Source organism: Cryptotermes secundus, unplaced genomic scaffold (genome assembly GCF_002891405.2).
Source record: "Cryptotermes secundus unplaced genomic scaffold, Csec_1.0 scaffold245, whole genome shotgun sequence".
In the NCBI taxonomy this organism is placed as follows: Eukaryota; Metazoa; Arthropoda; class Insecta; order Blattodea; family Kalotermitidae; genus Cryptotermes; species Cryptotermes secundus.
The window spans coordinates 1,576,390-1,589,751 of record NW_019736398.1 but is presented as its reverse complement, the minus strand read 5'-3'; the positions used below and the strand labels follow the sequence as shown (position 1 = coordinate 1,589,751).

At 35.1% G+C, this 13,362-nt stretch overlaps 1 protein-coding gene across 1 annotated transcript in view; it reads left to right on the top strand.

Annotated features, from left to right (window-relative positions):
* The window catches only part of LOC111869823, a 621,461-nt gene that overhangs the window by 225,137 nt on the left and 382,962 nt on the right, over positions 1-13,362 (top strand). Inside the window, exons 7-9 of the mRNA XM_033753563.1 lie at positions 6,152-6,322; positions 7,904-8,102; positions 13,077-13,207. Coding sequence (XP_033609454.1) covers positions 6,152-6,322; positions 7,904-8,102; positions 13,077-13,207 — 501 coding nt within the window. The remainder of the gene's footprint in view (positions 1-6,151; positions 6,323-7,903; positions 8,103-13,076; positions 13,208-13,362) is intronic.

The window sequence follows — 13,362 nt, the reverse complement described above, 5'->3', positions numbered from 1 at the left end:
ATTTGTATTTGACTTTAATAAGTTTGTCTATAATGTAATTACTTTCATCTGCACTGTGCTCTGTCTGTAATTGGCCTTGTGGCTGTTGACTCGGCACATAAATAATAAAGAATTGAATTGAATTGAATCATTTGCAGGGATTTAAATATAAATTACCTTGATAACAGCTGCAAAAAAAGAACAGCAATTAGACACCTTACTTGCCACTTTCAACTTAACCAGTACTGTTCATTTCCGAACTAGAGTGCAAAATGGTGTAGCAATAGCTATTGACAGTATTTTTATTGATGTATCAAAAAATGTAGATTACACCATATATCCTCATATAAACAGGCTATCGGACCACAATACCCAAATTATCAAGTTAAATAATTTCAAAACACAAGGGCAATATAATGTAACACAAATCATAAGAAATTTTAACAAACATTCCTTAATTAATTTTAAGAATAAACTGAGTTTCGAGACATGGGATGATATCTTTGAGGGAACGACGTTGACATAATATTTAATAACTTTCTTAATACAGACCTAAGAATCTTTTATTCCAGTTTTACTAAAAGAAAAATAAAGAATAAACCAAAAGGTAACGCATGGTTAACAAGAGGGATAAAGATCTCATGTATAAATAAAAGAAATCTGTATTTACAGTATAGAACCAATAATATATTAACTTAAAAGAATATTGTAAACAATACAGCAAAATTTTAACTAAAGTCATAAATGCAGCTAAAAAACTATATTATAATAGGAGGATATTAAACTCTAAAAATAAAATGAAAAGTTTGATTTGTTTATATATTTATATTATATTTATAAAACGAAAACTTCCTGGAATATAATTAAAACTGAAATAGGGAAAAACGATAATAAAGAAGATATACAGTACCTGGATATTAAGGGTAATACAATATCCAACCAACAGATTCTTGCAAATAAATTCATTGATTATTTTTTAACAGTCGTTAATAATATCGTAGATAGTAGCAGAGTTAGTAAAACAGGTCAGCCAATACATGACAATTATCTAAATTATATGTTACAAACATACAAGGGCCCGCCCCCAAATATTCGATTTAGACATACGTCAACTTGTGAGATAGAAGAAATTATTAAATCCTTAAAAGCCAAACATTCATGTGGATATGATGAGATACCATCTCTAATATTGAAAGCAAGTGCTCTTTTTATCAGCTCTCCTTTAATGTGTATTATTAACAAATCCCTTTCCTCATGTATCTTTCCAACTAGATTGAAATTCTCAGTAGTAAAACCAGTATTCAAAAGTGGTGATGAACGTAGTATTTTTAATTACAGACCCATATCTTTGCTACCCCTCTTCTCAAAAGTTTTTGAGAAGGTAATATGCTCAAGGCTCTACCAACATTTAACCCTAAATAAGATACATACAAGCGACCAATATGGTTTTAGGAATAACTCTTCAGCTAATATGGCCTCCTTCAAACTATTGAATGAAATTTTATTAGTCATGAATAATAAATTAACCATCAGTGGTATATTTTGTGACCTAGAGAAAGCATTCAACTGTGTCAACCATGATATACTTTTAAAAAAAGTGGAACACTACGAGATAGTAGGAACTTTTAAAGCATTAATTACATCATACCTAAACAACAGATATCAGAAAGTGGAATTAGATAACAGGGAAACTCGTAATAGTACCTCCTCCGAGTCGGAGATCATAAAGCATGGTGTTCCGCAAGGCTCTATCCTTGGTCCATTATTTTTCCTATTGTATGTAAATGAGCTTCCTAACATAATAACTAACAATGCAAAAATCATTCTATATGCTGACGACGCAAGCCTCATGTCTAATCCTAGCCTTCTGAATTTTTAAACTAATATGAATAAACAACTTGTACCCATAAATGAATGGTTTAAAGCCAATTTGTTATCTTTAAATTTAAAAAAACTCATTACCTTTTATTCAGGACAAAAAATAGTTTAGAAACCAATATCAGTATAAGCTGTGGAAACAAGCATATTACTAACATGTCAAATATTAAGTTTCTTGGTTTGACGAAACATTATCATGGAAACTTCCTACTGACCAATTAGTAACTACAGTGAGTTCAGCTTGTTATGCTATTAGGATAGCAAAAGGTTTTATGTCACAAGAAACTCTTAAGATGATTTATTTCTCCTATGTGCATTCTATTATGGAATATGGTATAATTTTCTGGGGTCATACACCTAACAGTATCGATGTCTTTAGGATACAAAAGCGGATAATTAGAGTTATTATGAATGCAAAAACTAGAGACACCTGTAGGGATCTATTTAGAAAATTAAATATATTGCCAATGTATTCCCAATATATATACTCGATAATACTGTTTGTCGTAAAAAATAAAGATCTGTACAAATCAAATCATGAGATTCATAGCTTCAGTACTAGACATAGCACAAACTTACACCTTCCTACATCACATTTGACAGTTTTCCAAAAAAAGCCCTACTACTCTGGTATCAGAGCTTATAATCATCTTCACCTCATATAAATGTCTGAGTAATGAAATGAAACTATTCAAACCGATGCTAAAAAGGTTTCTTCTTTCAAATTCGTTTTATTCCTTGGATGAATATTTTAACTGTAAAGTATACTAAACACCTGGGTTGTACTCCCTACTAAGAAAACTTTTTTATGATACTTATAATCTGCTCATATATATTCATCACATCTTAGTACTATCAGTACATTAGTTTTAACATTTTAAACATATAGCTGTCATACGATGTACACAAGTTGTTTCATCTATGTCCTGGGTATTAAGTGTGCAGGCATCTATGACCTGTTTGTTGTTTGGGTATTGTTTGTAAGTAATAATTGATGTAATGTCCTAATAAATAATCTGCTTTTAGATATTAGAACAATGTTTGAGATACTGTATTGTGGAGATGAATCATGCATGTATTTATATTCATATCTTATTAAAGTGATGGGACTTGTCTGGTTTTGTCTGTGACTAATTCCACATCTAATGTTCATTATTGTACCACTAAGGATCAACAGAATGTTTCAATAAATTGAATTAAATTGAATGTATTATCCACTGTCTAGTAACTGGGCATTTAAGGGTATAAATTTTATGGAAGTATGGTATTGTAATAGACGTAAACAATTAAGATGGTCATGAATGGTTTACTTACAGCTCATTTCGTTTTCTCCTTTAGAGGAATATGTTAATAGTTTTCAAATTTTAAGGTTCTTGCTATGAAATGACTGATTGTATATACTGAATTTTTATTATACTATATTCTAATTTTTAAATCCTGATGAAATGTATTATACATGTATTTGGACTGTTAAATTAAGTATTTGAAGTTATGTGATGGAGATAATTGAATCAAACATCTATACTCGGATTATGAATAGGTCTTTTGTATTAATTTATGATTGTGATAATCATATATCTGCGTAAATTTGATCATATTTGAATATTTTATGTACAAGTTTTGTACTGTGACTGTATTGTTTGTTGATGGGTCCATTGTTTTTATGTATGCGTTTATGTATTTTGACATGTTCTGTATCCTATGGCATGCATGACCTGAAAGGATCTATGGAATTTAAAATAAAGTGAAAATGAAAGTGAAAGGACAAGAGGCTGGGTGGACCCAAATGCCTGCCTGAACACTATGGAGAAGATACAAATTTCTTACCCCTACTGGAAATCTAACCCCTGCCATGCAGCCCCTAGCCCATGACTACACTGACTGAGTTATTCTGGCTCCTATATTTAACTGACTACCAGAAGAAATTCTTCACAATTTTTAGAATATAATTTCTTTATTAAAATCCATCACAACACAACAATATCAAGGTCAAGGCCAAGATTGGCTCTGGTACATGTTTTGGCTATTAAAGCCATCATCGGGCAAATATATGATTAACATATTCTCACCACTGAACTGCAGTACTGGTAAAACTTGATAAATGATAATTATTACATTATAAAATGCTTGGCATAAAAGTACAATGAACTAGACTATATAAAAATGAAAGTTATAGGGTAAAACAAAGTTAAGACTCTTCATGTGATGTTTTACATCATAAAGTCAGTTGTTAGTTGTTGCAATTTTGTTATATTCCCATGTACATAATGGTATGTTCTAGGTTTTGTGTACATGTAATAAACTACTTTGGAGGCCCATGGTATGGATGTAGTGTAGTATTGATGTTAATCTGAAATACATAGGACAAACTGGACGTACCTTTAAAATCAGATTCAGAGAACACATAAGAGACATAAAAAGTAACGGATAAACCTCCAAATTTGCTCAACATATATTGAACACCACACATGAATATAGCACAATGGAAAAAACATTAGAAATTCTATATATGAGTAAGAAAGGCCGAACACTTGATACTTATGAAAGATTTCACATTTACGAAATCAGCAAACAAAATTTACAACTGGATAATAATTTTACTGATGTAATCATTGATGTGTACCAAACATAATCTACAGTTATATCCCAACCACATCCTCACACACCCTATCTTTACCTCTCTACCCCCCTCCCATCCCTCCCATGCATCGACTTTACTTGTAACAAACCTCACCAAATCAGTTGCAGTTTATATTCCCTACAGAACAGACAAATACATTGTAAGATGAGGCACCGGCTAAACAGTAAGTAAACAATACATTATATCGTCAATACCAAAATCAGAAGTTAGTTATAACAGACTTAATATCATTATTCTCACATCATTTTCAGATTGACGTCAATACTATATTACATCCATCAGCCAGTGGCCGCTGTGCTGAGTAGACCCAGTTGGACTCCATCCCCTCTAAGCGAAATACTACATCCAGACCACAGGCCTCCAAAGCAGTTTATTATATGTACACAAAACCTAGAATATACCATTATGTCCACGGGAATATAACAAAATTGCAACAACCAACAACTGACTTGATGATATAAAACATCACATGAAGAGTCTTAACTTTGTTTTACCCTATAACTTTCATTGTACTTTTATGCCAAGCATTTTATAATGTAATAATTATCATGTATCCAGTTTTACCAGTACTGCCGTTCAGTGGTGTGAATACGTTAATCATGTATTTGCCTGATGGTGGCTTTAATAGCCGAAACATGTAGCAGAGCCAGTCTTGGCCTTGACCTTGATATTGTTCTGTTGTGATGATTTTAATAAAGAAATTGTATGTTATAACACAACAGGATGCATGAAATGAAAATTTTTAGAATGGTTCATCGGTGCCTCACCAACTTGCTAAGGATATACTTCATATTATGATGTGTTTTGAACTGCCTGAGAGCCGTAATGAGGAGTGTAAAATGTCATGTCTGCTGGCCATCTGAGTGACTGTAGGATTAGTACAGACTATAAATAAATTTAGATCTAGTTTCCAAATAACATTATTAGGATAAAATTATAGAATTTTGTCTGAATTTTCCATTATATAGATGCAATTAGTTTTCTGATTTCAGTTGGCTGTAAATGTAACAAGCTCTGAGGTGAGATAGCTCAGTCATTATAGTGACTGACAGTGGATTGGAAGAATGGACAATCATTTCTGTCAAGTGCAGGGACTGTTCTTTTTGTTACCATAGTCAGACTATTTCTGGGGCCTACCCAACCTCCTTTCCAGCAGTGCATGGGAGATTGTTATTTAATTTAAAGTGACCAGGGCATTAAGTGAAACACTTTCCTGCATCTAGTGCCAAGATATTGAGCCCTTCCTGCACTCTACTATGCCTTCATGGCATGGTGCTGAATTAAGAGCAGGGACAAAACTTCACCTTACTTTTTGCATTTTTAAACACAACAGCCGGTCACAGTAGCCGAGCGGTCTAAGGCACGTACCATCTCCACTTGCTTGGAAACCAGGATCATGGATTCGAATCCCACTCAGGGCATGGATGTTTAGTTTGTGTGTAGGTGTTTTTCTGTGTTTGTATATAGGTAGAGGCCTTGTGACGAGCTGATCACCCGCCCAAGGAGTCCTACTGAATGTGTAAGATCTAGAAAACCGAAGTGAACGGAGAAGTTCATGGAGGTAGGCCTAGGTCCACTGGGGCTGTAGTGCCAAGGACAAAAAAAATAACATTCCACAAAGCCATTCTTTAAGATGTTATAATAATATTTCAGGAGGCAAGTGGTGAACTTTCTTGGGATGAGGAAGATGTAGCAGAAACTTCCTACACTTGGAGCTTCAATGAATTCCTTAACCAGTTCTCTGAACTCTATTCTTGGCTCAATAGCATTCAAGAGGCTGTGTATGGGAAGGAAGAGAATGTCACTGATAGGAGTCTCAGGGTTGTAAGTGTTATTTATTTATTCTTGATTTATTTAACAGCTGTTTTATTTTCTATGATTATTCAATGTCAAATGATGCAATAATTAGTGAAAAGCTGATTGAAATGGATGAGGGAGGAAGCCGTTGTGTCCAAACGTCAGATACCTTCCTGGCCTGGAGAGAGGAATATCCCAGTGAAACCACAGCCTTGATTGTAACTCAGAACCTCCCAGATACAAGGCAGGAAGGGTAACCACAGTGTTGAAACTGTAGCTATGTAATTGTAGTGCTTGAATCTAGAATGTTAATGATTTTGAATTAAGAAGAAGAAAAGGAATATATAAAAATGTTTTTAAGAGTTGTGGCTGAAAATTGATCACACCAGCAGTAAAGATACCTTTAATTGTATCCTTGTGTGTTCTGGAATGGGAAAATTTTGTTAGTGTGTTTTGTTGACTTGCTTCGTGATGTAAAACATTTTTTGAACATTGGTAGATGAAGGATTTTTGGCTTTACTTGTAAAAGTTGTACACTTTGAATCAGACTGAAGCTAGAACGTGGATCTATACATCCACTCCCCCATACATCGTCATGATGTAGTGCTTGATTATTTAAGCACAGGGACAACTTTACCTTTTTACCTGAAGTTAGAAACCGATGCCTTCAAAAGTATTACATTAGTATAAGTAAAAAAAAATTATGAAGTATAATATATGCAGTATATAATATAAAATGTTAAAAATGTAAGTAAGTAAAAGTAAAGCTATCCCTGTAACAGGCCGTGAAGGCCCATAGGGTTGTGAGATGTTGAGGGTCCCACATTATCTAGACACTCGGCTCAAAGATGGCGGTAAGGTTGTCAAGCCTTATGCGCCGGCTGTGCTTTACTCCCCAGGAATATTATTTAATTAATTCGTGGTACTCATTTCTGTTAGAGGCTGAGTAATTAATAAAAACATTAAATTATCAATTAAATTATTAAATTATCATTATCACTTGTAGATCAGTATCTTATTGTCTTATTTAGGTGAAACATATAGTGAATAATAATATTGAATTGAAACTAACAACCTGGGAATGTCAGTGGCTAGTACTGTAATATGTTTTAATATTAGAAACAAATCATGGAAGTGGTTCTGATTAAAAGTTTCAAGAAATTACCTGCACAACAGAGTGAGTTTGTTAATAAAAGCTAAGAGTTACTACTGTAAGGAACAATATCTGGAGCTAGGCATGCAATACATTTTGAATACTACAGACATAGCACATAATGAATTGAATTTTAATTATAAGAAACATGTATGATGAAGATAGTTTGTTAGTTGATTAAAATTGAGAGTTACTACTATAAATTCTTGTGGACACCCTTCGGTGGACAGTGCCGTGTATGTGTACATTCTCAATGTCATCTGTGAATTTTTTTTTTTTTTGAGATTATTATCAGTTTGCTCATGGTTACTTTTGTCCCCTGCTACTTTTTGTCCATATCCCCCTTTCAACATCCAGTTTTATATTTTTATCATATTAGGAACTTTTTATGCTGTTTCTATTTATTTGCAAATTATTTCAGACTGGTTGTTGAATTTGGTGTCTGTATGCTCTAGAGTCACATGGAGGAGATGCAGCGGAAGGCATATCGACGCAAACTGTTCAATGACCAGGCAAACAAGCTGTTACGTCGGTATCCAGACGTACGGGATGAAGTTATGTGGAGGATGGCCCACCTCAACTCCAAATGGGATACACTGGAGCAAACGATCACTCCCCGCAAGAGCAACCCAGACCAACTGGACCTGTGTACAGGTAACAAAGAGACAATTGATGGCTGCAGTTTTATTGCCAGAGCTACGATAACCCTTTATAAATTTGTGATAGTGGTTGATTTATTTTACTAATGTTTTCTTGTCATTATACTGGCAAGTTTGTTAATTTCTTAAATTTAAGATTAGCGTTGATTGTTGGTTACTTGGACATCTCCTGATGGGAAAGTACGCAATCAAATAGACAATATTATGATAGATAGGAGACAGCACTCAAGTATACTAGATGTCTGATCATTCAGGGCAGCAGGTTGTGATACTGACCACTACCTGGTGGTGGCAAAGTTTAGGGAAAGACTGGCAGTGAGCAAAAAACAACACACAGAGTTCATATGGAGAGGTTCAATCTCAAGAAATTAAATGAGGTAGAGGGTAAAGAGCAGTATTGTGTTGATATCTCAGATAGGTTTGCAGCTTTGGAAAACTTGGAAACTGAGGTGGATGTTAATAAAGCTTGGGAAACTATTAGAGAGAATATAAAAATGTCTGCCAAAGAGAGTCTAGGTTATTATGACCCGAAGAAGCATAAATCATGGTTCGATGAAGGATGCTCAGAATTATTAGATCAAAGAAAGGAGACCAAATTGCAATGGTTACAAGATCCAAACAAATTAAATGGGGATAATCTGAACAATATAAGACGTGAAACCAGCAGACATTTCAGGAACAAAAAGAGGGAATATCTGAAAGACAAAATTGATGAGCTTGCAATAAACAGTAAGAACAAGAACATTAGAGACCTGTATAGAGGAATAAATGATTATAAGAGGGGTTTCCAGCCTAGCAGTAACTTAATGAAGGAAGAGAATGGTGATCTGCTTGCAGATTCCCACAACATTTTGAATAGGTGGAGGAACTACTTCTCTCAGTTATTGAATGTACATAGGGTCAGTGATGTTAGGCAGACAGAAATCCATACAGCTGAGCCGTTAGTACCTGATCCTATCCCTTTTGAGGTTGAAAGTGCTATTGCAAAATTGAAACGGTATAAATCGGCAGGTAGTGATCACATTCCGGCAGAACTTATTCAGGCAGGAGGTGAAATATTGCATTGTATTATCCAGAATATAATTACTTCTATTTGGCATAAGGAAAAATTGCCTGATGAGTGGAAGGAGTCTATTATTGTACCAGTTCACAAGAGGGGTGATAAAACTGACTGTAGTAATTATCGAGGGATGTCACTGCTGTCAACTTCATACAAAATTTTATCCAATATTCTTCTCTGAAGGTTAAGTCCATATATAGATGAAATTATTGGGGATCATCACTGTGGGTTTCGACATAACAGATCAACTACAGATCAGATGTTTTACATTCGTCAGATATTGGAGAAAAAATGGGAGTACAATTAGACAGCACATCAGCTATTCATAGACTTCAAGAAAGCCTATGATTCAGTTAGGATGGAACTATTGTACAATATTCTGATAGAGTTTTGGATACCCATGAAACTGGTCGAAGAAAATGTGTCTAAACGAAACTTATAGTAAAATCCGTGTAGGTAAACATTTTTCTGATAATTTTCCTATCCAGACTGGTATAAAACAAGGAGATGCTTTATCGCCACTCCTTTTCAACTTTGCTTTAGAATATGCCATTAGGAAGGTCCAGGGAAACCAGGTGGGACTGAAATTAAACGGGACACATCAGCTGTTGTCTTGTGCCGATGATGTGAATCTACCGGGTGATAATGTAGACACCATAGAGAAAAACACACAAACTGTAATTGATGCAAGTAAAGAGGTTGGTCTAGAAGTAATCACTGAGAAAACTAAGTATATGTTGCTGTCTCGTCACCAAAATGCAGGGCAATATCATGACATAAATATAGGAAACAGATGTTTTGAAAATGTGGCACAGTTCAGATATTTGGGAACAATGATAACAGATCGAAACCTGATTCAGAAGAAAATTAAGAGGCGATTAAACTCGGGTAATGCTTGCTACCATTCAGTCCAGAATCTTTTGTCTTCTCGTCTGCTGTCCAAAAACATAAAAATTATAATATAGAAAACTATAATTTTGCCTGTGGTTCTGTATGGGTGTGAAACTTGGTCTCTGACATTAAGGGAGGAACATAGACTGAGGGTGTTTGAGAACATGGTGTTGAGGAGAATATTTGGACCGAAGAGTGATGCAGTGACAGAAGGTTGGAGAAAACTGCACAGTGAGGAGCTTCATAACTTGTACTCTTCTCCAAGTATAATTAGAATGATCAAGTCAGGGAGGATGAGGTGGGCAGGGCATGTAGCACAAATGGGGGAGATGAGGAATGAATATAGGATATTGGTGGGAAAGCCAGAAGGGAAGAGCCCACCGGGAAGACCAAGGTGTTGGTCGGTGGTGAACAATATTAAAATGGATCTTAGAGAGATAGGATGTGATGACATTGATTGGATTGATCTGGCTCGGGACAGGGACTGGTGGAGGGCTCTTGTGAACACAGTATTGAACCTTCGGGTTCCATAAAATGCTGGGGAATTCTTGAGTAGCTGCAGAATTGGCGGCTCCTCCAGAAGGGCTCAGCTCCATGAGTAAGTAAGTAAGTTGACTGTTGGTATCAGAACTGATGTGTCTTTTAGTTAAAATTCTAGCCTGTACCTATATTATGTCTGCCTAGTAATGAAATGGCAGTGGCCATGGAGCACATTATTGGTTATACTTTATACAGTCTCCTAGGAACCAGGTAGCAGACAGGACAGAAGGAATTGTGGGAGGCAGATGAATTTTACATGATAGTCCAGCATAAACGTCCAGCATTTGCTTGTTTTTTTCTTAAAATAATCTGTATTAATATAACAAAATAATTTTTATGTCACAGTTTTGTTTATTTACAGTCAAGCTTCCAACATTGTATTATAACAAGCTTATTTTTGAAGATTCTCCCAGTGTATCTTCTTATTTTCCCAGCAGCTAATCTATGCACACAGTGTCATAGTCTACATCAGTAACCACTTTGTATGTCACTGTTGTACTGGCAGAATTTCACAATATGTAGATTCTTTTCATCTTTCGTGTATACTTAGGTCTCCCAGAATGATTGATGTTATCAGTATAAGTGGCTGCATGAAGATATGTGAAGAGAGAAAAGAATAATGTATATTTTATAGTTTATATGATAGCAAACAGTAAAATTTGTGAGTAAGGCATTGCTTCTAAACTACTCATTGTGGAAGAATGATATGTAGGTTAAAGAAACTTCAAACTTATTACATCAGTTTATCTACTTTAAGTTTTATATTGTATTTATGGAATGAAATTCATATATGAAATTAAAAATGATGTTACATAATGTTATATTNAATTATGATATTACATCTTGAATAAATTGCATTAATATAATAATTTTTCTGCAATTGATACCACTTGGGAATAATTTTGTAATAGTTATATACATATATTGAGTAATATGTTTCCACTTAAATCATTCCAGCCAGGTCCTGAAATATTAAAAGATGAACATGCCATAATGAAATGGCACCAAATCCATAAAAGCCTTTTGGAAATATAGGGAGGCCACTGGATGAAAGAATCCTGAAACTTATAGTATTTTAAAAGTTTCAGTTCTACTTTAAAATGTTTTGCCTATGTTATATTGCCACTAAAATTTCACAATCAAAATTTTTTCTAATAGAGGGATGTACGTAGNGTATGTAGGTGAATCAAATGAAAACCGTAAAACTGAGATAAAAATTTGAGATATGCGCCATTGTACTATAAGTTGGCCCACATGTTACCAATGCTATAAAGCGTATCCTATAGGTGGCAGTATAATGCAGACAAACAGAACGCCATCACAGTGCCAGTTCGAAGATGGCTGCTCCACTATGTACATGCACAAAAGAAGAACAACGTTCTGTAATTCATTTTTTGGTCAGCGAAGGTGTGAAACCAATTGAAGTTCATTGACGGATGAAAGTTCAGTATGGTGATGCATGCTTGTCACAGCAGCAAATGTATGAGTGGAGTAGGAAATTCATAAATGGTGTGATGTCTGTGGCAGACGCTCCTGGGGGGAACACTATCACCAGTGCCTCATATTCAGATCTCTTGAAGAATCATCTTTGACCTACAGTCAGATCAAAGCAACGTGGACTTTTGATTAAGGTGTCCTTTTGCAACATGACAATGCTCGGCCCCATACTGCCCGTGCAACAGTTGCAACAATCCAAGACTTGCACTTTGAGTGTCTTCCACATCCACCATACTCACCAGACCTAGCCCCAAGTGATTACCTCATGTCTGGGCCACTCAATGAGGTGATGGGAGGAAAGAAGCTCCGTTCTGATGAAGAGGTACAGCAGACAGTTCACGGGTGGTTGTGCAGACAACCACAAGAATTTTTTTAGAGTAATCCATACACTTTATAAACGCTGGAGGGCCTGTATTGAATGAAACGGAGACTATGTAGAAAAATTATATAGTTGTGTACTGCTTTCATTCAATAAATTAAATTTTAAAAAAATGTTTACAGTTTTCATTTGACTTACCCTCATATGTATGATGGCATTGTATTTTCAATGGAGAGTCTACTATCTTACTGAGTTCCCTAAAACTTTAGTAAGAGGCAGAAACAACACAAAAAAAAATATAGTATTAGGAAATTCACTTTGAAAACAACACATTTCATAAGTTAGAACTGCTTTTAATCGTTGAATCTACAGTGTCACTGCTCAAGATTATGGTACTCTGGCATTTGATATAATGTATTTTGATGCATCGCTACTAATATTTTGGAAGAACTCTTACCTCCATCTTTCAGGAAGGAGATGGATGCGGCAGGTTCTTGCAATGCATGTATGGCATCGAGGTTAAAATTTGTTTCACCCTATTCCAGAAGACTGATATTTTAGCCATAAGAACCTCAGTTATCACACAGTTTCATTGTTTATTTAATTGTTTTTTTATTTGTCACATTTATATTTCATTTTTAAGGATGTATATTTCTGTGCAGATGTGGAACATGAAGTGAGGTGCTTGAGAAAGTGGATCCGGGAGATGGAGGCACGTTTGCAGCCACTGGACTTCCGTGTTGGTGTTGGTTGGTGCTTGCAAGAACTGGAGGAGAAAGCCCGGGAACATATGGTGAGTGCGCTATGCAATTTGACAAATATTCTTATAATTTCACATTGCAATTTCACTGAACATCGCAGTGTGCTTATTAGCACACTTTCTTTGTCTTCTTGAGTTTCCAGGTTTGAATCATTGTCTAGAGATCAGCTGTTGTGACTGAGTTATGG